The sequence below is a fragment of the Ornithodoros turicata genome, chromosome 2 (assembly GCF_037126465.1).
Source record: "Ornithodoros turicata isolate Travis chromosome 2, ASM3712646v1, whole genome shotgun sequence".
NCBI lineage: Eukaryota > Metazoa > Arthropoda > Arachnida > Ixodida > Argasidae > Ornithodoros > Ornithodoros turicata.
This window is the reverse complement of record NC_088202.1, coordinates 42,426,422-42,451,017: the sequence shown is the minus strand read 5'-3', so window position 1 is coordinate 42,451,017 and position 24,596 is coordinate 42,426,422. Positions and strand designations below refer to the sequence as shown.

Below are 24,596 nucleotides of genomic sequence, written 5' to 3'. Positions count from 1 at the left end.
CGAAAGAATGCCCTAAGCTCAGGATGCAGCGGCGCATCGCAAGGGAGAGGTCCCGCTCAAATAGCTCTACAGGCAGGCGAAGCAAACAGTGAACGGAAAAAATAAGGATAAAAATAGGTCAGAGAACGCAACGCATCAGCGGACCCACATGTCGCACAAGACACACAGACAGCTCACACAACCAGTAGCACTGCCAGCAATGGCGGTAGCAAATGAACAGCGGGATGTAATATCAGATTTCCCTTGCTTGTCTGAAACTACAGAGAGATGAAGACATAAGGATGCACGCAATCATGCTCCTCTCCAGCAAATACAATATCAGACATCTACTGAACGAGAGCACGAGACTAAGCCATATTCACAGGCGGTATGGCAACAGGTGGAAGATTCACCCAGCGTACTCGTAGCACCCGTCCCGCACTCAGTAATAACTGAGTGCATGCCACACAAAGTCCCACGAACCCACATAATGGCTAAAGTGAATAAGTCTGCCACTATATTCCAATGGAACTGTAATAGTCTACAGCAGAAAATGGGCGACTTCCGCGATTTCGTTCGTCGTAATCGTTTTCCAGTACTGGCCCTAAGTGAACCTAGGGTAAACGACAGGTTCAGGCTGTCAGGCTATGAGACATACCACTCTCGCTCGATGAATCACCCCAGCAGAGCCATGTTATGTGTGAGGAAAGACATACCATGTGCTCTCCTACGTGCGTCCACCGACGAAGACTTCGAATACGTGACGTGCCGCATCAGACTGAACAATGCCTTCGTTACGGTGACTAGTGCATATATAGTGTCCAACGCAAAAGTCACAGTGGAACAGGTAGGAAACTGGCGGAGTGGTGTTTCTTCTGTCATCGTGTGTGGCGATATGAACGCCCATAGTGTATTGTGGGGAAGCAGGCACACTGACGCTCGTGGCAAAATTTTTGAAACACTATTAGAAGAATTACACCTCACCTCCGTCAACGATGGGTCACCCACTTTCTTCCGCGGACCGCGTTGTCACAGCTCAATAGATGTTACGATCTGCTCCACGGATATTGCACGCCAGATCGAATGATCTACGCACGTTGACTCCTTGGGGAGCGACCATATGCCCATTATCGTTAGACATCGTATGCTCGGCTCTGAGAAACGACATCACCGCGTCACCAGCTCCGGTGGCGCAGCGGTAACGCGTGCGCTTGGAGACTGGGAGGTCCGCGGTTCGAATCCGCGGGTCGGCTGTGCCGTCTGGGGTTTTTCCTGGGTTTCCCTCAGATGTGTAATAGGCGTATGCCGGCACAGTTCCCCTGAAGTCGGCCCATGGACGCAGCTATCCTCCCCCCGAGCGGATTCCGCTCGGTCTTCCACTTCACCCTTTCCTCTCCTCCTCTCCACCACCTTTCCCTTCCCGAGAAACATGCCGCCTAATCAGGCAGGCAGCCCTCTCGGGTTCCTCCCAACGACACTCCTCCTCCTCCACATCACCGCGTCCGTGTAGTGCATGGAGGCTTTATAAAACCAAATCAGCTATAGATGTCGCAGATGGGTAGTTTCATTTTAAATCGAACAACGTGTGAAAGTCGTATTTTTTAATTCGGCTAGAAAAAAATATATGTTAGATGACAGCCCAAACGACGCAAATCGCGCCACGTGCGACGCTCGTGCGTTGAGTAGTTTCCGCGTGGGAGAGAAGGAAAGTCCGAGGCTGCTTGAGCGCGCTTTCTTCTGGACCGACTTTGACGGGATCTAGCACCGCTGTTTTTTTGCGTATCAGTGCGAAGTTTTTTGTGATTATAGGCTGCACTATAGACACTATCGACAGCCACCCACAGAATTCTGAGGGCCACAGATTTTCTGTAAAAAAATGCCAAACTTGGCGTAAACGTTCAAAAAGGCCAAACTTTGTTACCAATTTGCTTCATGACGGTACGTCTGAGGACAGCGAGCTTAGTGCCATTCGATAGGACGTTGAAAGAACTTTCGTGCTGTATAAAGTTCATGTTTCTCAGTCCAATGCTTTCTGTGTTATTAGCTTGAGAATCGCACATGGTAGGCGAAAATTGCCAATGTTGCATCTCAGTTTTCCCAAAAATGCCACCTTCGATTTCCTTGATTATTTTTGAAAAGGTGGCGTCATGTCTCTACTTTAGACCCCAAGTGAGACAATCTTTTATTTTTACCTGAGAGACGCGCAGCGATTTTTTTGGTCAGGCATGGTCCACGAGACTGCGGCCTTGCGCGCGCCATCCACGAGCACGCGGCCTTCAACCTCTTCTTTGCTACAGGTCTCCCGCTGACGGAGTAATCAATGACCGCACTGCGTGAGATTGTTGTAGTATCTACCGAGCATTACTTTACGTTTACCCAATGGTCCCCCAGTTCTGTCAGGCGCATTCAAACCGTGGGAGAGTACAAGAGTTGCCTGTGCGCCCTTGACGAGAAGCCCCAGTCCGTGAACATACCGACAAAGTAGTGAGAAGAAACGAAGTGCTTCGTAAAGATCTTTATCCAGTGGTAACATCGTAGCTTTTGTTTCAAGTTGCCGCCAGTAGCCCAGGCAGTGTGAATGTCACATCCTTTTCATTGGTAAAAGAACGTTATTGAAGTTTCGAAAAACGTAAAATGTGCCCATTGCAAGATCTCTGCAGATGATGGCTGGCACCATTGGATTAGTATCATCCGAAAGCTTTACAGGACCTTTCACATGATATAAGGTGACTGGATTCAAGCGCATTTTTCGTCCGCCTAGTATCGCAAAACCACGAGCGGTACGCGAAAGTTTTGCATGTTCGATCTTGATTATTTCTAAAACGCCAGAATATTTTTCACGATTTATTCCACAGGGGCAGAATTATGCCTGTACTTTGCGCTGCTGGTAGGGTAGGTACCTTTTCTCTTTTTGATTGAGACGCTGGACTAACTTTCCGTGGAGCGATTTTGCCACACAAAGGCGCCCCTCGTATGTTTACGAGCGCGCTTTGCTTCGTAGTCTTTGCTTTGTAATTTATTGCCCAAATGTTGCATTCTGTACTTATTTTGCACTTATGGTACGTACGTTTATTTTTTCCTTTGGAGACGCAGGGCAATACTTTCGTGGGCGCATTGAACTTGCTATTACGCACTTTCACGGGAGTCGCACGCTCGACGTGTGCGTATGCACGTGCGCATATTCACTATTCTCCCGCACATGTGCTTGAGGCAATGCACATACGAACGCTATGAGGCTGTCGTGCGAGTTAATATTAGGAAGGCAGAACTACGGACACAGGGGACAGAAAGTTACAACACGTGAGAATACAAATTTGTGGCCGCCTAGTTGCAGCCGTCTCTTAGCTTGAGCGCAATAAGTGATAGTTCCGAAGCTGTGTATGCTACCTTTAATTAGTTTTATGCCCCATAGCGTTATTTCGGAACCACGACGAGTACTATATACAAAGCCCGTAAAACCGCTGTGATGACAGTATGTTGCTGCTCTCAAGTATAACACGTTCACCCTCCACGAGCTGTGTCAGTGCCACCGTGGGAATCAAAATTTCCAACAGAACAACGCACAACTAAAATCCCTCGTTCCCGGTAGCCGTAGGTACCTTAAACCCTCGGTGTGGTCGTCAGTAATCCTTTTGGAATCCATGCGCTTGAACCCAGTCACTATATATCATGTGAAAGGTCATATCTAAACCTATCGGATGATGCTAATCCAATGGTTGCATCCATCAACTGCAGGGGTCTCGCAATGGGCACATTTTACGTTTTTCGAAACTTCCACAACGTTCTTTTACCAATGAAAAGGGTATGACTTTCACACTGCCTGGGGGACTGGTGGCAAACCTGAAACAAAAGCTACGATGTTACCACTGGAAGATCTTTACGAAGCGCTTCGTTTCTTCTCACTACTTTGTCGGTATGTTCGAGGACTGGGGCTTCTCGTCAAGGGCGCACAGGCAACTCATGTACTCTCCCACGGTTTGAATGAGCCTGACGGAACTGGGAGATCATTGGGTAAACGTAAAGTGATGCTCTGGGGACACTACAACAAGATCACGCAGTGTGGTCATTCATTTCTCCGTCAGCGGGAGACCTATAGCAAAGAAGAGGTTGAAGTTCGCGTGCTCGTAGGTGGGGCGCGCAAGGCCGCAGCCTCGTGGACTCTGCCTGACAAAAAAAATCGCTGCGCGTCTCTCGGGTAAAAATAAAAGATTGTCTCACTTGGCGGCGTATAAAGTAGAGGCATTACGCCACCTTTTCAAAAATAATCAAGGAAATCGAAGATGGCATTTTTGAGAAAATTGAGATACAACATTGGCAATTTTCGCCTACCATGTGCGATTCTGAAGCTAATAACACAGAAAGCACTGGACTGAGAAAAATGAACTTTATACAGCACGAAAGTTCTTTCAGCGTCCTATCGAATGACACTAAGTTCGATGTCCTCAGACGTTCCGTCATGACGCAAATTGGTAACAAAGTTAGGCCTTTTTGAACGTTTACGCCATGTTTGGCAATTTTTAGCAGAAAATCTGTGACCCTCAGAGTCCTGTGGGTGGCTGTCGACAGTGTCTATGGTGCAGCCTATCATCAGGAAAAAAAACTCCAGTTCCTAGACATAAAATCAGCGGTGCTAGATCCCGTCAAAGTCGGTCCAGAAGAAAGCGCGCTGAAGCAGCCTCGGACTTTCCTTCTCTCCCACGCGGAAACTACTCAACGCACGAGCGTCGCACGTGGCGCGATTTGCGTCGTTTGAGCTGTCATCTAACATATGTTTTTTCTAGCCGAATTAAAAAATACGACTTTCACACGTTGTTCGATTTAAAATAAAACTACCCAGATACAACTACAGAGGAAGAGCCCGTCGCTGCTGTGAAGAAAACAGCAGACGGAGCCTCAAAGGTCGTCATAGCTCCTAACACGCACACGCGCGTAGACGCAGAGTATGAGAGGCTACGAGCGATTCGACGCAGAGCAGAGAGGAGGTTTCGCCGAACAGGAAATCAAGTCGATTATCGGGAAGCATGTCGGCTGCAGCGTCTCGACTACAGTGGTGATCGTTCTGTTCATCACTATCACCATTCACACCTACGACACGCCTATGGCAGGTAGTGCAGACACTCGGAACAGTAAACACTACGCAATCGTACCCTTTCAGGGCGCTGTCTGTTCACCTCAATACCGATGAGAGGTCTATTGCAAATGAGTTTTGTAGCCTACGGACAAAGCCATCTACCTCCTCTCTGACACGTGCATACAAGGCATCTGTGGAAAATGCTACAAGGAGCACTGTGCTAACTAATAGCGCCCCGTGTACGTCCTTCGACAATGATTTCAGTTAATCAGTTATTTCAGTAGCCCCGCTATCTCGCGCACATCGTAAGCAACAGCCGGCGGTACGTACAGTGAGACGGCGGTGAACACAACCTCACCCAAGCGAACGCTGCAGCAGGCGTACTCGCCCACTTCTGTGCAAGGAACAGCTCTCTTTACTGGCGGTATGTTGGACCGGTCGAAGAGCGCGGCACGGCTTGTCCTGTCTGGGGGGCGCGAGGTGAAGGTAATATAGTTCGACAGGCGGAAATGTCCATTGATGTCACACTCCGAGATACACATTAAAGGAAACTTGTGCCGCCATGCGAACTGGCGAAAATCAGACGTTTTAGAACGAAGGCTTCTTGCGTTCGACTGGAAGACTGTGGTCGTTCGCAAGCCAATTGCGGCTACTTCTCCTCTTGCGCTCGGTCTTGCGGACCCTCTCTTTTGCCTCTTTGTAGCTGCTGTTCGAGCGCGAATGCACTCGTGCGATGCGCATTTGCTTTCTGAATCTGGGACAGTCTTTCGACGTAGCCGTGTCGTTACCCCTGCAGTTAATGCAGGTGGGGTCGCTCGCCGGGCACGCTGAGCCTTCATGGGACTTTCCACAGTTCGGACAGGCCATCTCCCGGGTGCAGCACGCGGCGACGTGCCCACGCCTGAGGCATTTCTCACACTGGAGTACGCGCGGAACGTAGCCTCGGACCGACATGGACAGGAGGTGGAAGCTTACGTGCAACGGGGGTTTCGGACCGAGGAAGGTCAACCTAACAGCCCCAGCATCCGTCCGTATCCTCCTCGCCGCGGGGAGCGGGGGATCTGACGCTGGCTTCTGTGATTTGCTGATCCGACAGAGACGTGTCAATTCCAAGGATGATACCATAGCTGGAGTTCGACGTGCGAGGCTCGGAGGCACGGACTGGAACGTTGCAGACCCTGTCCAGTCTCAGGAGAGACGCTCTCGCAGATGCGGTAGCCACGTCGACTGCAATAATATTCTTTGCGTAGTTGGGCCGGATTTCCTTTATCCTGCCTGGGAGTTCAGATGTCAGGAACTGAGAAAGCTTCAGGTGGTTAATCTTAGCGAGGTTCGAAGATCGGTCCAGGGGCGTGAGGAGCACAGTGAAGCCCTCCAGGGGGCTCACTCGCGCACCGCCGCGCAGGTTGACCTTTCGGGCCCGCTTGACGACGTCCTGGAAAGGTCGTTCATCGTCGGAGGACGTTAGCGTTCAGCGGCTCATTGACCTTTTACGAGAGATGACGGTGGCACGGCTCGCAGACGAGTCCGTTTCGAAGCCACTAGCCATTTCCGTTGAGGACCCGCTGAGGGGGTCATCTGCCCCCTCCATGGCCAGGAGGACACTGATGGGCCTCCCAGTAAGGTGATGCGAAGCGTCTGTGGATCTCAGACAAGCGGTTTCCCAAAGAAGACGCGAGACAAGAAAAATGAGGGGTAATGCTGAGAATCAATCAAGGACGGCGGAGCAGAAGAATTGTGCGTGCGCGCACAACAGAACTTCGTCCTTTAGGACAGGGCATCGCTACTATGGATGGTGTTTTGGACCTCGTCACTTTTGTTGAACACGAACGCGCCCAAAACCGAACTACTCTGGCAGCTTTCCATGATATTAAACACGCATATGATACGTTGAGCTACGGCCACGTGCTACATGGTCTGTACATTCGGGAGATGAGGGGTCAGGCTCAGGGGTGGATTGCTGACTATCTTCAAGGAAGGTCTGTGTACATACAGACCGAGGACGGGAACAGTGATTATCACGACCTCGGTAGCAGAGTGCCGCAAGATGGGGTCCTGAGCTCTCTGCTGTTCAATGTAATCATTTATCGCACCGTTTACCCAAGAACGTCTACATCAGCATTTACGCTGACGATATACGTCTGGGACGCAATTGCCTGCTTTGCAACAGCGACTCCAGAATGCGTTAGATTGCACGGTATCCTTCCTCTTGGACAGAGGCATGGACGAATCTGTCGAGAAGACTGTATTTCTCCCGTTTACTCGGAAAAGAATGAATGGTCTACCAATTCAGAGGGTGTCTCATCACCGCTTCTTGGGAGTCGTTATTGACGCACGACTATCATGGTCTGCTCACATAAAACATCTTCAGGAGCGGTCTGACGCACGGGTCAACGTGCTTCGTCGTCTCTCCGGCCCCCGTTCGGGAATGTCAACGAAGTCCCTACTTACGGTACACCGGGCGCTTATTTGGCAAATGGTGGCTTACCATCTACCTGTACTATATGGGATAAGCAACACAGCAGAGAGGACACTACAGAGAGTTTTAACAAGGGGTCTGAAAATCTGCCTCGGGGTACCTCGAGCCACCTCCAATGTTTTGGCAACAGCAGAAGTTAGAGAACTGCCTGTAGAGGTGCTGAGAACGCAAGAAATAGTGCGCCACTATCTGTGCCATGACAAGCACCCCCTGGCACGGAAATTGAGATGCCGAAATTCTGACTTCTACAAAGCCATTGCTCCTTACCAGAGAAACTTCCCAAAAACACAGCCTCCAAGAGCGACTCTGCATCCCGCTTGGACTCTAGAGCTACCGCGGATCTCCGTGCATGCATCTCTGTGCCTGGAGGACACCACCCCAAGTCCACTTTGCCAACGACAGTGCTGAGACAGCATTGTCGATCTATGATGGAGCGTCACTGTAGCAGCTTTGCTATTTTCACTGACGGATCGACGACGGCATCAGACTCAGCCTCTGCTTTTGTGGTTCCACTGCACAGGAAAGAGGGAATGGCACCAACAGCAGAATTGGTAGCCATCCAGCTGGTAATGCAGTACGTAGTAGCACAACAGTCACCTGCCGAGTGGGTGGTATACAGTGATTGAAAAGCTGGACCCTAAGCCATGCTTTCATTCTTGTGAAATGGCTGCATGACACCAACAGTTCGCCAAATACTGCATGAATACAACAAATATAGAGTCGCTGGCCACAAAGTAACTCTGCAGTGGATTCCTGGACATGTGGGTATAGGAGGGAATCAAGCAGCAGACGAACTAGCGGACATAGCACACCTATCTTCAACACTACATCCGGTGACAGTCAGATGTTACATCTTCATTAAGGTAATTGTCGCAGGAAACGTGCCGACAGCGATGGGTGCAATTGCAGAGTGATTCGTCGCTGCTACATCGCATAGATCTGGAGCTGAAGTTCTGTGTTCCGTCTACGTTATCGCGCTCTGTTCAGACGTTTTTACACCGGTGTCGCTTGAATGTGCCTTATGGTCGTCATTTTCTTCATAAAGTTGGAAGAGCCAACTCACCGAATTGTTCGGTTTGTGCAACGGTGGAGGATAGTGAGCATATTATAATGCACTGCAGTAGGTATGCATCTCAAAGAGCTACACTGAAAGCTACACTTGCTCGGCTACACTTTGGGCACCGAACACGAGGGATGCTGCCTTGGCGGCACTTGTGAAATTTGTCCAGAGCTGTGGGATGGATACAACTAGCATCCTCTGTGCATGATCTTGGGATAATTGTGAATAGTGTGTAATTGTGGACTTCTAATGAACATGTGGATAGCGGACTTCTGAATAGTGAATAGCGAACTTGTGAGTAGAGCACCTGAGCAGTAGTTTTTGGGGGTTGGGGGTGTGATGGGGTGAGAATTTTTGTTAGGAGTAGCAGAACAAGTCGGGAGACGAGTTCAATTTCTCCGTGTTTTTTTTTTTCGTTACAAACAAACAATGTAACAATGTCAATTTTTCACGTGAACATGTCTTATGCAGTTTTAACCACAGGGAATGGGCTTTTGTAGCTTTTGGACTTTCCAGTGAAACAGTTGATTTTGTTGGCTCAACTTGTGGTAACCTTGATGGAGGTCGAGCTCTCTAGAAGGCAAAAATGGTACCGTGGTATTTTAAGTAAGTTCCGCGCACATTGTCCACTGAATTCAATGGCTTTCCAAACCTTTGTCATGTTTGAGAAAATGAAAAAGAAAGACACCGGGGGGAAGATGTGGGGCCTTACAAAGTATCCTGATTTAACGCGCCGCACAACAAGGAATAAAGAAGGTGCGGTGGGGCAGCCAAATAAATATGCCGACAATTATTTGCCGTAATCAAGTCAGCTCCGTTGTCATATGTTATCCATGACACTGACTCAGTGAAGGAACCTTGCATTTAGCCGTGCTTTACCTCCATCCAAGGCACAATGAGGCCTAGGTCTCTGGGCTATTACAACCGTTGAGTGTATATGTAGTTTACTCGGGACACCGGAACCGGCAAGTCGTACTAATGTGACACTTCGGTTTTCTTCCCCCATTTGATTTCTAAAATACCCTGAAAAAGCGATTTTCCAGCAAATTTTCGGGAAAATTTTCATCTTAACATTTACACGTACGTATTTGCCATGTGGCCTACTGAGACGTAACCACAACGTTATTAACATTATTCAGGCAGTCAACGTTAGCTGGCGTTTACGAAATTATTTTAATTACTAAATCGTTCGGTTGGTTAAAGTAGAAGGTTATAGAGTCAATGAGAGGCCACGTGAGCTTGGAAGGGAGTCACCTCGATGTGCGCCTTTCCTACCTACAAGTATCGTGAGCACAAAAATAAATTCCTTTGTCTAGAATATAGGTTGTTTTGAGCAGATAAGAAATGAAACCGTGTCATCTGACTGCGTGCGCGGCCCGAGGTGCAAAGATTACAGCAGTACACATCATCCTTTTTTTTTATTACTTGAAGGTTGGCTATTTTATCATTTACCTTACATATCAGGTCTGAGATGTAGAGATGGTTGGAAGCTTGCTATGGACTATACATACGACTACAATGCATAATCATGCTAATACAGAGATGTAGAAGTTTGAGTTTTATGAGGTTTTATGAGGTAGATTTTGTATGCCAAAAAATCGCTACACTTAGCAAGGGAGGCCCGATGTAGCTTCGTATTTTGCGCGTAATTACTGAGTACTAGCTCTATTTCCTCTGTTCGTTCTGTAATGTTTAGAAAATGCAATTTCATTTCGTCTTGATTCAGTGTTATCTTCCGCAATGTTTCTGAAAAAAAAAAAAGTGGACTCTCTTTTCCATTGTTTGTTCGCCACATTAGACTAAGACGTAACTCTGTAAGTAATGGTGTTCTAGGCATCGATGCATATAGAACCGCACTGGGATGCGATGGTGAGCGGCAAGACGGTCATGTACTTCATGCCGATGTTCCGGCTGGAATCGCCAATGAACTTCACAACGAAGAGCATGATGAAGTATGCATTGAGGGCGCGAGTAGCACATGGTGGCATGTAGCATGAAAGGCACAAAATGGGCTGACTACAGGTTCGTCTTGATCCCCCAAGGAGAGATTGAGACCTTTCAGAGCGAATCCTCGATATTTGCTCCCCCCTCCCCCAAGAAAAGCTCCGTTATTGGAAATGAATGAATGGCTCTACTTGCAAAATCTAAGTGCATCTGACGCGGAACTTGCTTCTTGAAGCTCGTTTCAATTCGTGTCTGTATACAAATGCAAGTACAGTTGTACACGCTTAGTACAAACGACGATTGCCATCTTTTACGTATTGTTGCGCATATGCATACTGAATATTTTTTGTTTGTTTCATGCACATCATGTTTTCTTCAGCACGGGTGTACGGTGAGTAGCTTATTTGGGTAGCCCTTTTTCTCAATTTTTTTTTCAACATGAACATAAACGAGATGATTTCATCGCTTATTCATACGGTTATTTTATTGTATTGATTTGATTTTACGGTTACTCATAAGCGCAAATTCCTGGGTCGTTGAATCTGAGAAAGTCAAGTAAACTAAATGAAGTGTCCACGCGTCTATGAGTGTACCTTCATTTATCCGGCGTTTCTTTTTTTTTTATTCTTATTTTATTTCGGTATGCCTCCCATTCGTCGCTCTATTACGTAGGTATATCGTCTCTTTTACACGTAGGTGCAGGTGGCGCAGACTATGTCGCCGGGGCGGGGATAATACTTATTCCTCCCTATTTATGTTCCATTTTTGTCGTTGTTGTTTCTTGGAGTGGAGGATTTCGTCTTCAGGCGAATATGTCCACTTTCTTCCAATCCAAATCTGTGCGAAAACTGTTGTCATCCTGAGTCCCAGGTGCAAAATGTCTGCAGTTCCAAATGATTTATGAAACAATTCCCACTTGCAAACCATCTACGTACAAGGGGGTTCAAAAGTAGAAATTGTTTCATAAACCACTTGTAATTGCAACATTTTTCACCTAGGCCACCAGGTATCGCCTCGCTCATGCGCTCTGGCGCCGGTAAAACCTAACTCATCATCATCATCACAAGGTATGCCCCACCAACCTGATTTCGACCCGGTGTCATGCACTTGCATGCTCTCTCATTTGGAACTGTACAAATAACAGCCGACCCTGTTGCGGACTTCGCTCATCTTGATCACGTGACATTCAAACAGGGACAGTGCAAACGAATTTCAGTATGCAAAGCCTCAGAGTTTCACTATCCGAATGCCCAGCTATCCAGACATTCTCTCCAGGAACCGTGGTTGCCACGTAAACGAGAGTCGACTGTAAATCCGCTTTTGCTGCGAGCGACCTTCATTATAAAAAGTGATAAGAGATTAGCTGGATTAGCTGGGAGAACCTTTAGGAGAACGGGCGCGAGGGTCTTCGAGGCCGAGTCACTCACCAGAGCCTGTCACTCACGAGGAGGTGGCGCCCCCGCAAACCAGATATAGAATTACGACAGGAAAGGGAAGAGTGGAACCAAAGCCTTAACTTGGCGCATAGGTTATAAAGTCCGCCCAACCGAGTTAAACTTGGTTCGAGTGTCGGGAGGAAAAAGAGTCCATCCGGGGGGAAAAGGTACTGCGGACACGTTACATGAAGACTAAACGACGATTTACTTACAGAAACAGGCTGTATTCGAATCGCCGTTTAGATTCGAAAAGCTCGATCTTCGAGAACGATAGAGGTTAGACCTGCCAATTTGTCGGAGGAAGGCAGATAGGCGAGCGGGAGACACAGGAAACGATTTCTTTAAACAAAACGGTTTACTCTGAGGGTACGATACTACATTCAATGCACAGACGGTAATCCAAAACAATATTGAAGAGCAAATACACCACACGTTACATATGTGAAAATCAAACAAATATACACGCTACACTGGTGATAATCGAGTTAACACTTAAAACGGTCACACAGGCAATGCTCGAAACAACACTTCAAACGGCCACACAGACAATACGTGAAATCACTCTTGGAACGACCACACAGGTAATGCTCCCAGTAACTCTTACACGGCCACACAGGCAACACTCGCGGTAACTCTTACAACGGCCACACAGGCAACTCTCGCGGAAACTCTTACAAAGGCGACATAGGCAACACTCGTGGTAACCCATACAACGGTCACACAAGCATCACTCGCGGAACTCTTTCAACGGCCACTCAGGTATTACTCGCAATAACTCTTACAACGGCCACACAGGCATTACTCGCAATATCTCTTACGACGGCCACACAGCAACACTCGTGGTAACTCTTACAACGGCCACACAGGCAACACTCTCAGTAACTCTTTCAACGGCCACACAGGCATCACTCGTGGTAACTCTTACAACGGCCACACAGGCAACACTCTCAGTAACTCTTTCAACGGCCACACAGGCATCACTCGTGGTAACTCTTACAACGGCCATACAGGCAACACTCGTGGTAACTCTTACAACGGCTACACAGACAACACTCGCAATAACTCTTACAACGGCCACACAGGCAACACTCGTCGTAACTCTTACAACGGCCACACAGGCAACACTTGCGGTAACTCTTTCAACGGCCACACAGGCATTACTCGCGATAACTCTTACAACGGCCACACAGGCAACACTCGCAATAACTCTTACAACGGCAACATAGGCAACATTCGTGGTAACTCTTACAACGGCCACACAGGCATTACTCGCGGTAACTCTTTCAACAGTCACACAGACATTACTCGCGGTAATTCTTACAACGGCCACACAGGCATTACTCGCAATAACTCTTACAATGGCCACACAGGCATTACTCGCAATATCTCTTACAACGGCCACACAGGCAACACTCGCGGTAACTCTTACAACGGCCACACAGGCAACACTCGTGGTAACTCTTACAACGGCTACACAGGCAACACTCGTGGTAACTCTTACAACGGCCACACAGACAACACTCGTGGTAACTCTTCCAACGGCCACACAGGCAACACTTGCGGTAACTCTTTCAACAGCCACACAGGCATTACTCGCGATAACTCTTACAATGGCCACACGGGCAACACTCGCAATAACTCTTACAACGGCCACACAGGCAACACTCGTGGTAACCCTTACAACGGCCACACAGGCAACATTTGCGGTAACTCTTACAACTGGAACACAGGCATTACTCGCGGTAACTCTTACAATGACAGTCAATCAAAACCAAAAGTTCTTATCTGGCAGGGCGGGAAGTCCTCGGAGTTGGGGAGTTGCTCGATGCTCACAAAAGTTTAGTTACGGCGGAGAGACCCGACGAATCTCACGTCGATACCAGGTCTGTTCCACACAGAGCACGACACTTCACGCACAGGTGAAACTGAAGAATACCTTCTTTTTCCTTAACTGGACGAACTTGCATGGTTGATCTTAGCTGTACTAACTCCTAGCTTAGTCCCCATACCCGTCAGCCCACCCCTGACGGATTGCCGCCAAAACCCTCCTGTCACGACCCGAGGGGCCGTGCTCCGGCTCACGGACTGCTCGACTTCTTTCTCTGAGCTCTGAACACGGTCTACCCCGAAAACAACGCGCGCTTCAAAGCCAAACAGAGAAGGCTGTTTGTTCAAGAACAAACAGCCATCCCGAACTGTTATCATAAAAAAAAAGAAAAAGAAAAAACATTTCACGTGGTCCAGTGTCTGCCCGCTCACAGAACCCTTCTGTTCGCAGCTGCCGCTGCGTTAATTAGTTATGACCGATTCCCGGGACACGGGGAAACGTCGCACGTTCTGAGAAATGGTGTCCCCGCTTTACATGTTTGCGTGTCCTCTGTCTTCGACACTCCCCTTCTTTATTGCCTTTCTCCCCTACTTTTCTTTTACAGAAGTGGTCAATTCTGAGCCTGGGTGCTTTCTCCTGTCTCAATTTCTTTCCCCACCAAAACACAGCTGCAAACGACAAAATTCTGGGAAACGACTGTCTAAAAGAAGTGAAAACGCACGTAAATATTTGTCGTACATTGACACGCGTCAAGCACAGGTCACATAGCAGCTAGTGGCCAGAAGCGTCTGTCCGTACTGGCTGCGGTACGCTAATAAGACCTCCTCAATGGGGATGCGACCTTGTGGAAATATGCCCAGTGGGCAAGCGTCCTTCGGTGATCGTGGGAGCCAACTTGACAAACCGCTATGTTGGAATTGCCATAGCTACAGTTCGCAAAGCAACTCTAACAAAACCCATAACGCACCTTTGATTCAATACCGTTATGCAACTGCTATACTTTTCTGGTGCGACAATACGCTAGTTCCTAGAGGAATCTTCCCAGCACCCCGACACCACCAGCACCCTCCATGTATACTACAACGCCCCTCTCCCACGCAAATAAATAAATAATTAATTAAATTAAACTAAAACAAAGAGAAAACTAACACGAGTAGTCCTTACGCGAATGTAAACCTCACTAACCAGCTGTAATGAAATGTGTCAAAGGGAATACCAGGACCCTCCAAGACGAAAAATATCCTGCGCAACTCCCACTCAACAAGGAATGAAAAATTAGGAACCGCACATTTGGCTCGCAATTTGAATCCTAAAGCGCATTTCACAGGTAACGCAGCTATTAAATCCCAGGAAAGTAGCTTCCCTCGCTTTCTATTCCAGGCGATCATGGGGGTAGCCGTGTTTCGGTGGTACATCCATTAGGAAAGTGGACGTAGACGTGGACTGGTGGACGTAGGCATGCTCGCTCCTAGACGAATGAAGAACTAGTGGCGGTAATTTTTCTCCTTAGGAAACTGCGGTCTGTCTGTTTCTGCTCTGTGGTCCTGCATAACGGTGTACTGTAGATTGCTCTGATTAGAATTTGTCCATCGGCGAACACTGAAGAACACTCTCGCGAAACTTGACAACCGACATTTTAGTGTTGAGAAGGTACTGGGGAGCTGGCCAAGGCAGCACCAGCAACCTGGGCTGTGTGCACTGAAGGCCTACCTCAAGGACACACGTGCTGAAATAATCTTTTAAATCATTCAGTGTTTTCAAACGTCAAGCGTCCTGGTACAGCTGGTCGCACCAGTGCGACCTACGTTTCCATTTTTTTCTTTCTGTTTCTATTTTCTATAGACCGTGTGCGATATACCTTCTTCTTCTTTTTTTCTGTTGCATTGGCATCGCTCTGTGAGAAACAGCATAGTTTTCTTTTGTGATCCAGTGACGGGACTGCCCGTCTGGTTATCCATCGTGTTAAATGGGACAGTATGTGCCTTCTACACCACAATAGTGAGTATACCTCTTCTGAGACTTAGAGTCACGTTTCATCTCGTGACCTAACTCATGCTTCAAGGCGCCATTTAGGGCTTCAATTGGGTTCATCAAACTGCAGCCGCATGCGTCGTCATCATGGATCTTATGTTATCTTATCTATCTTATGAATCATTGTCATTATGGAGCTTACGGATATTACGAACCCCTTTCGCTCTGCGCAGTTCGGCAGTTGTTTAGTATAAAATGGGAATGTCTCAAAAGAGTGATGGGACAGAAAGCTTTCAACGCAGTTCTTTGAAACGATCTCGCGTTGTTGTTATTGCTTCTTCTTTTTTTACTGCCGAAACTCTCACTGTGATTTGTAAAAGCAAAAAAAAAGAAAAAAAAGGTGTTGGTGCTTGCAAACTGGTTCCTTTGTGTCTGTCGCATAACCTAATTGCAGGGAGGCATCAAAGCTGTTGTATGGACGGACGTCCTTCAAATGGTCCTTATGATATCAGGATTCCTTCTCGTAATCGTAAAGGTACAGACTCTTGCATGACGTTGTGGCATTTGTGTAATCCAGTTGTCGGTGAGGCTGTTTTCCACTTTCTGCCAAAATGCCCTTTCATAATTTATATGCAGGGAAGTCTCCTGGTTGGAGGGATTGCGGAAGTCTTTGAAATAGCGAAACGAGAAGAACAGCTGGGAATCTTTGAGTGAGTACCACGCAAGGACCGCATTAGAAAATGCTAGAAATATGGACAGCTTACGAGTTGAAGGAAGTCATGGGAAGCATGATTTTCAAAAATATTTTGCCTGCACAGAATTTTCATCGAGAGTTTTGCAAATTTCAAGTGGTTTGTCAATGCTAACATTCTTTGCAGCTTGAGTCTCGATTTTCAGAAGACATTTACCTTTTGGAGTGTATTCTTTGGTTCCGGTATCTTCTGGACGATGGGATACTGCATAAATCAAGCCATGGTTCAGAGGTTCTGCGGGCTGTCAACACTGTCACGTGCCAGACAGTAAGTCTGACAGAGTGCAACTACTGCAACTTCTCATTTCGTAAATAGTTTCGTATTTTTAAAAAAGGCTCGATTTCCCGTTTCCCTATGCCCCTGATTTCTGATTAGTTTCTTTTGCTCTGAGTATATAAAGAAAGTTCTCTGGGTCAAATGTGTGCGTTTAATGATTTGTTAAGGCGTTAATGATTTGCGTTAATGCGTTAATTGCGTTAATGCGTCGATGATTTGTTAGTGCGTGTAATCATGCGTGCGTTTTGGAGGTGACGCTAAATGCTGAAGCTACACATTCTCTTTCAGAGCACTATATTTAAATATGGCTGGCGTCATTATGACTATGCTGATGTCCTGCTTCTCTGGACTCGTTCTGTACGCTGTATATTACAAGTGCGATCCCTTGAAGACTTCTCGCATCAGGAAATACGATCAGGTGCGTTTTCACGTCTGGAACATTAGCGAATGCCTTCAAATCTTATGCCTGCGTCAGAAAGATACACTGTTTATAAGCATCTTCAGTGTGCTTCTAATGGAAATGTTATTCACTAGTTGATGCCACTACTCATCACAGATACCTTCCATCATGTTCCGGGTGTATCAGGACTCTTCGTTGCAGCAGTGTACAGTAGCTCCCTGAGGTATAGTTCACGCTTTATACAATACACGTTCTTCTACCGATGATCGTACATACCAGAGATTGCGATTGACGATGTATTCTGCAGGGTATTGTGTTCATCTAGATGGAGTTGTGTAAAATATTGCAAAAGGCTGTACGTAAGTCCGTGCCTGTCAGGAATGAAACTGAGGCAAACATTTTCATTTCATCGTCTTCTGTGTAAGACATCACGGAGAACGCTATTTAATATTTATTAGGATATATTTGTTATGGGGATATATTTATTAGGACAAACAGAGAAAGGGGGGAGGAAAGCTCAGCCAAACGGCATGTCGGCCTGCTACCCGAAAAAAATAAATAAATAAAAGAGCAATAGTAAATTAAATAAAAGTAAAATAAAAGTAAATTAAAAGAAAATAAAAGAACTGGGTAATAAAGGATAACCTAACAAAAGGTTAAAGCAAGATCAGATAGATTAAAGATAAAGATGACTTATACCCTTGTCACACGGGCACATTTAGGGCCTTTTATCGCAACTGTTTTATTAGATAGGGCAACAAGTTCGATGCCGCAGAGAGCGCGAAACAGTGCTGCGTGAATGCTTTCTATTTCAATTGTGGAATTTCCAAAAGGCCTTGAGATAAGAGGTCCTGAATATGCCCGTGTGTCAGGGGTATTAAAGAAGAAGATGAGAGTAATTCGTATGAGGATAAGAAGTGAGGTTGGGACACTGAAGAATGAGGACTTGAGTTCGCATGTTGTTCATGAGGCCAGTGTCGCTGAGGAACATCAAAACTGCTTTTGTCACAGACCGCTGCGTGCCCTGTACGGCAACTCGAGACAGCTGCATACAGGTTCAGTGTCTCCAATAAAGTCCCGATCAACGCGGCTCGGAAAGCAATGCAACAGAGGAACGTTCAGCAACCTTTTGTGCAACTTTGGGCAAAGAACAGCCCAGAAGTGTCGGGGCACCGTCCGGCCGATTCGTCGCATTCAGGCTCCTACGCTGCCGGTCTGGCCTCCAAGCGACCGCCTGATACACAGGCACATGGCATAACCAGAAAGAAAACTTCAGACCAGAAAATTTCAGGCCAGACGCACGAGTGCCAACTTCCCTCCAGCACCAATACCAGCAACGACGCGCCTATACTCAAGGGGAGCCCAGACCCAGCGGAGGCTATACAGCGAACGGACATCAGGAAGGGACTACATGCATAATCTCGTCCACACATCTCGCCCGTCTGTGGTAATCACGATAATGAACTTCGCCTTCACAGCGATACAGCACCTCTCCCAGTGCACTTGGATCCCAAAAGGCATCCGGGATTTCCTAACACTATTGGCTCCACTGCTGCACACCCTGGCTTTTCTCTTCACGGTGTAGCGGCATGTTTCATCTACAACTGCATCAATACTCAGTTTCTTCCCTCATTGGGGTTCTTGTCAGACAACGCTCAGTGTCATTTTAAACCGGCATGACAGGATATCACAAGATATTACAATGGATCTGTGCTGGGCTACGACCCAGGCTGTCGGAACTTAAACTTCGGGTCCAGAAATCTCATTACAGCATCCTCGCGGTTCAAGAAGCCAACATTTCACACACGTGCAACATCGGGGGGTTCACAGCCACTATTCACACTTTTCAACATGGCAATGCCGCAATATTCGTTCTCCAAAGCCTCCCGCACCAACAACTATCGTCCCAGCACCTCTATGACGAAGTCACGGAGTGCTTAGCAGTGCATGTTCTTATTGATCAGCACAAGATCACTGTAGTCTCTGTCTACATGAGGGTACACGCGACGGGACGGCACGTCGTCTCCTTATACATAACAAGGATACGGAAAGCTTTCCCTGGACCTCTGATAATATGCGGAGACCTCAATGGCCACCGTCCTTTCTGGGGCGCAAAGTCCACAGACAGACGCGGCGACGACATAGCTGCCTGTCTCGCAGACTCTAACCTAGTGGTTGCCAATACAGGCGAAGACACATTCTTTAGACACCAACACTCCGGTGCTAGTGACGTCACACTCCTTTCCACTGATGTCCCAGCGCATTGGTCTATCCTCTTCGACACCTGGGGAAGCGACGACTTCCCGATTGAGGTCACGTTAGCGTACAAGGAAAAACATTTAAAAAAAACAGTGCACAGTAGTTATCTGGGACAGGTATCGCGCCGGATTTTCCACGGACCACTATGACATTTCCAGTATCATAAGGCTGTGCCTTGCCTCCGCGTCTGTGACCATCGCCGTCCCTTGCAACAGTCCTAAGCAGGACCTCAAATACTTGCGCCTCTGCGCAGCCAAAGAGCACAACGCATCTTGCGACGCCACCCCTCTGCAGCGAACAGGACCGAGTATCAACGGGTCTCAGCTGTACTGCGGCGCTATGCAAATAACTTACGCCGAGCCCAGTTGAGATCTTTCTCCGCATCCCTAAATGAACACATGAAAAATATGAGGCGTGGCAAACGCACTTATGGGCCATTCCAAAAGCGGAAATCCTTTCGCTTCATAAGCCGTGGCTAAGAACACTTCGGTGGAGGAGCTCGCCGAGGACTTTGCAAGCAAGTTCAGCGAAGGCAGAGACGTACCTGCAACCACCTTCCAACCGCAACCTGCACAACGTGCACACATGCACACCTCGCAACCGCAAAGTATGCCGTCAGACCTGAGACCTGCCCTTTACGAAGTGCGACCTACAACACCCACTATGTCACCTAAAGGCAAAATCGGCCCTGGGAGCCGATGGCATAACCTACCAAGCTTTGAGAAACCTCCCCCCGCGTGGTACTCAGGCCACGCCCCGCGTGGTACAACGTATGGGTATCGGGTAACGTACCTGCCAAGTGGCAAGAATGCGTCGTAGTTCCCATTCTCAAGAGGAGCAAACAGGTCAACGACATACGATCCTATCGTCCCGTGTCCCTCACCTCATGTATCGCCAAACACACAGAGCGCATGCTGCTCAGGCGACTGTCGTGGTACCTAGAAGCCAAAGCTATCCTTCCAGACCAAATGACCGGATTCAGAACACAACTCGGTGGTGCTGACGCACTATTAGAATTCATCTCCGACGTGGACAATGCTACAAAGTGCAAAAAGAGCACTGCAGTGGTTTACTTCAACGTCGAATGAGTCTTTGACACGGTGTCAACCAGCTTGTGTGTGTCAATCAACTAGTGATGCAGGCCCTCGATTCAGCAAACATCGGAGGGAGGCCCGCCGTTTTCATTCATGGTTTCCTCAGTGACCGTACATTTATGGTCCGCCTGGGAACGACTCTCAGCTTACCGAGACGCCAGAATCTTGGGGTACCTCAGGGATGCGTACTGAGCCCCATTCTTTTTAACTTTGTCCTCTCTGGTCTCCACAAATCCTTAGCGAGGTCAGTGCCGGAGCTGAACAATTCTGTTTACGCAGACGACTCATGCTTATGGGCATCGAGGAAAAAGCCAGGTCAGCTCAGAAAAGCCACCCAAGACGGCATTACTGCGGTTGATAAATATGTTAGCGCCCGCGGGCTGCGACTTTCTCAAGACAAAACATGCTTTATGCTCCCGGTGCCTGGGAAAGGTTGGTCTCATTTGCCCACGCTTTCCCTAAATGGAAGACCCTTGTCCAGGGTGAAGACGCAGCGGTGCCTCGGCCTTGTGATCTACAGCCGTATGTCGTGGGCGCCACTTACAAAAGACAAAAAATAAAAAATAAAAAAAATAAATGTCTGTCGTCACAGAACCTTGTTCGACGGCTGGGAGGCCCTACATCTGGATGCCCACAACGCACAGTGCTAGCCATTCACCAGGCTACGACCGTCGCCAAGATATTTTATGGATTCCCATTCACTTGTCACAGCGGGTCCGCACTGCAAGGATTGGAGCAGCTCCTGGCTAGTTCCATCTCAAATCGAACAATCCGGTACACTTGATGTCTCGAATGAACGGGAAAAAAATATATGTTGAAGCCATCGGTGAGTTAGGAGAAATAAACGCTTTCCGAATTATCTGCGCTGCGCGGTTCGGGAAATAGGAGAGGAGGAAAAAACTGCCTCTCATAAGGCGACGTCGTCGCGAGCGGGTTTGAGCGTTCGCTACAAGGCCATTTCTTCTCGCATTATAGTAATTTCTTGATCTGGCTTTAGACCACTTAGGGCACAATAGGATCCTTCGTTGGCAGTGCTGCACCGGTTTTTGTTTGTCTGCAAAAAAATATCAAAGTTGACTCAAAGTGCCGAAAAACACCATATTCACTGCAGCTTTGCGGACGATGTACAAAACGGATAAGACTGAGCTTTATGCCGTTTAATTTGTCATTCATAGGGCTATCGAATGATGTATAATTTGTTGCACTACTCTGTACGGAACGTAAGCGATACCTCTTTTAGTAGCACCATACCACCGAAAAATGACGAATTTCGGAAGCCTTTATCTAAAAAACCCCACCAAAAACTTACCTCGAAAATTCTATATGTTGTAGATAGTTCCTTAGACTATGCACAGAAGCAAAATCAAAATTCGGACTTGATCGGTAGGCGCACTGGGAATTTTTTGCCAGCCCTATACGCGGAGCGCATTCAAGGGGAAGCACCGTGTCCCACGTGTTGCAAAATCGAATTTTCCAAAGGGACTTTCAACTTCTGTCTTCATATAAAAAGTAATTGCTGTCATTTGAAACCAATCTGAGGTTTCAAGGTTTCCTTTTCAAGGTTCTGAGCATTTGCGTTCATAACAATGGTGTAATCGCTGAACCTAGATTGTGGAGCAACCAGATGTGCTCGCATTTTTTGCGGGATGTCACACATGTATTGCAAGTGCTGGGAGCAAGGGAAGAACATAATGATTTTACATCTTTGTAAGAGGCATATCTGTTCAGGGTTATTCTAAAAAAGCATATTTACTGTACGCATTATGGCAGGAGGGACGCAGTGACTTCCAGTATTCTTTGAAACATTTCCTTTCCTACGGCCTCATGACCTCGGATGGGGGAAATCGCACTGAGGAAAATGTTGTAGTGTCATACGCACACACTCAAGGCTAATTCATGGTGCCTTTTGTGAACCTTGCCGAAACAGCCCGACCGGCGCCGCTGTCCAATATGTCATTCGGTTCGACATGCTGCGACCATGGGAATGTCCTGATCGCATATACTCTCTGAAGACACCTTGCCCAAAGCTTCGCCTACACACAGAAGACGCTTCACTCACTTCTCGACTACAGATGTGCATGGAGTGCCCTTATACAGAGTGTGCGACGACATCTGCATTACTGTAGTGTGTCGTTCTGGTATCACACCTACCTCAATGACCTCTTCGTTGTACAGTGCTGATCGTGTGGATTCCGCTGACTACCGCCTCATACACAAAAAAAAAAGTGCTATAGACAAAGGGTTTTCGCTTTGCTTCGGAGATCGGCGTAGCTGCCATAAACACTGTGGTTCCAGCAGATCAAGCCGAAGGCGTAACAGAAGTGGGTCTGCTATGCAGAAGCTGCTTCAAGTACTTCACAGCAAAGGTGGCTGAATCACAACACGCAGCAATGTTGCCCACATTTGAACGAAAATCTAACAAGAACCTGCCATCAAAAGTAACCTTAAGGAAAGTGGCTTCCACAACGGCCTAAAGCAGTTCATGACACGAGCACTCTCATCCACCCAGAATGTTCTGCATAACTTACGTTACCTTCTTACCTTCGTCACCTTGTCTTCTTCGCTGTCAAGTTATTTTTATTCTGTGCACTGTAAATATGCTTCGATGTGATCACCGTGGACAAATATACCTCTTATAAAGACGCAAAAGTATTCTAAAGCATTCTGTTCTTGACGGGCTCCCAGCACTTGCAATGCATGTGTGTCATCCCGCAAAAAATGTGAGCACATATGGTTGCTCCACAATCTACATTCAGCGAGTACAACACTATTATGAACGCAAGCGCTCAGAACGGTTTCAAATGATAACAATTACTTTTTATGTGAAGACAGAAGTTGAAAGTCCCTTTGGAAAATTCAATTTTGCAACACGCGGGACACGGTGCCAAGGCTTGAATGCGCTCCGCGTATAGGGCTGGCGAAAAATTCACAGTGCGCCTACCGATAAAGTCCGACTTTTGATTTTTCTTCTGTGCATAGTATAAGGAACTACCTACAACATATAAAATTTCCGAGGCAAGTTTTTGGTGGGGTTTTTTAGATAAAGGCTTCCGAAATTCGTCAGTTTTCGGTGGTGTGGTGTTACTGAAAGAGGTATCGCTTACGTTCCTGACAGGGTAGAGCAACAAATTATACATCATTCTATAGCCACATGAATGACAAATTAAACGGCATAAAGCTCAATCTTATCCGTTTTGTACATCGTCCGCAAAGTTGCAGTGAATATGGGGCTTTTCGGCACTTTGAGTCAACTTTGATATTTTTTTGTAGACAAACAAAAACGGAGACAGCACTGCCAACGCAGGATCCTATTGTGCCCTAAGTGGTCTAAAGCCAGATCAAGAAATTTCTATAATGCGACAAGAAATAGCCTTGTAGCGAACGCTCAAACCCGAGCGCGACGACATCGTCTTATGAGAGGCAGTTTTTTCCTCCTCTCCTACTTCCCGAACCGCGCAGCGCAGAGAATTCGGAAAGCGTTTATTTCTCCTAACTCACCGATGGCTTCATCATATATTTTTTTCCCGTTCATTCGAGACATCAAGTGTACCGGATTGTTCGATTTGAGATGGAACTAGCCTCGACTGAGAAAGGGATTAAAGAATGCCCTCGGCATCTCAGTCTTTGCACGAAACGAGGCTTCCCGATTACCGATTGTGGAGGCCCCAGCCTTGCCCCTTCTCCCACTGGTCACTCAACAACTCCTGAGACAGCTCACCAGACTCCACAAGACCGTCACTGGTAAATCCCTCATCGCCAGGGTACAGAGTCACGCACACTCCCGCTTTGCGTCCACTATCAGCACCTTCACAGAGGTGGTGCCCACACCCCCTGCAATACAACGCAATGCAATGCCTCGCAAAGAACCTCCCTGGACATACTGGACATACATCGAAGTTCGGGACGAACTATGCTTAGCCGGTGTCAAGAACAAAAGTCAGCTTTCTGACACGGTCGTTCAGTGCCTCGTTGCGGAGTGCCTCCGCAACAACCATAATCAAGCCTGCACATTTACACAGATGACAGTGTAGACAAACATGCAAGAGT

The 24,596-nt window shown here is 47.4% G+C and overlaps 1 protein-coding gene across 1 annotated transcript in view; it reads left to right on the top strand.

The window, feature by feature from the left end:
- The window catches only part of LOC135383393 (sodium-coupled monocarboxylate transporter 2-like), a 52,646-nt gene that overhangs the window by 15,450 nt on the left and 12,600 nt on the right, over nucleotides 1-24,596 (top strand). Inside the window, exons 5-10 of the mRNA XM_064612867.1 lie at nucleotides 15,728-15,795; nucleotides 16,223-16,303; nucleotides 16,405-16,478; nucleotides 16,647-16,787; nucleotides 17,085-17,214; nucleotides 17,331-17,419. Of these exons, the coding sequence (XP_064468937.1) occupies nucleotides 15,728-15,795; nucleotides 16,223-16,303; nucleotides 16,405-16,478; nucleotides 16,647-16,787; nucleotides 17,085-17,214; nucleotides 17,331-17,419 (583 nt within the window). The remainder of the gene's footprint in view (nucleotides 1-15,727; nucleotides 15,796-16,222; nucleotides 16,304-16,404; nucleotides 16,479-16,646; nucleotides 16,788-17,084; nucleotides 17,215-17,330; nucleotides 17,420-24,596) is intronic.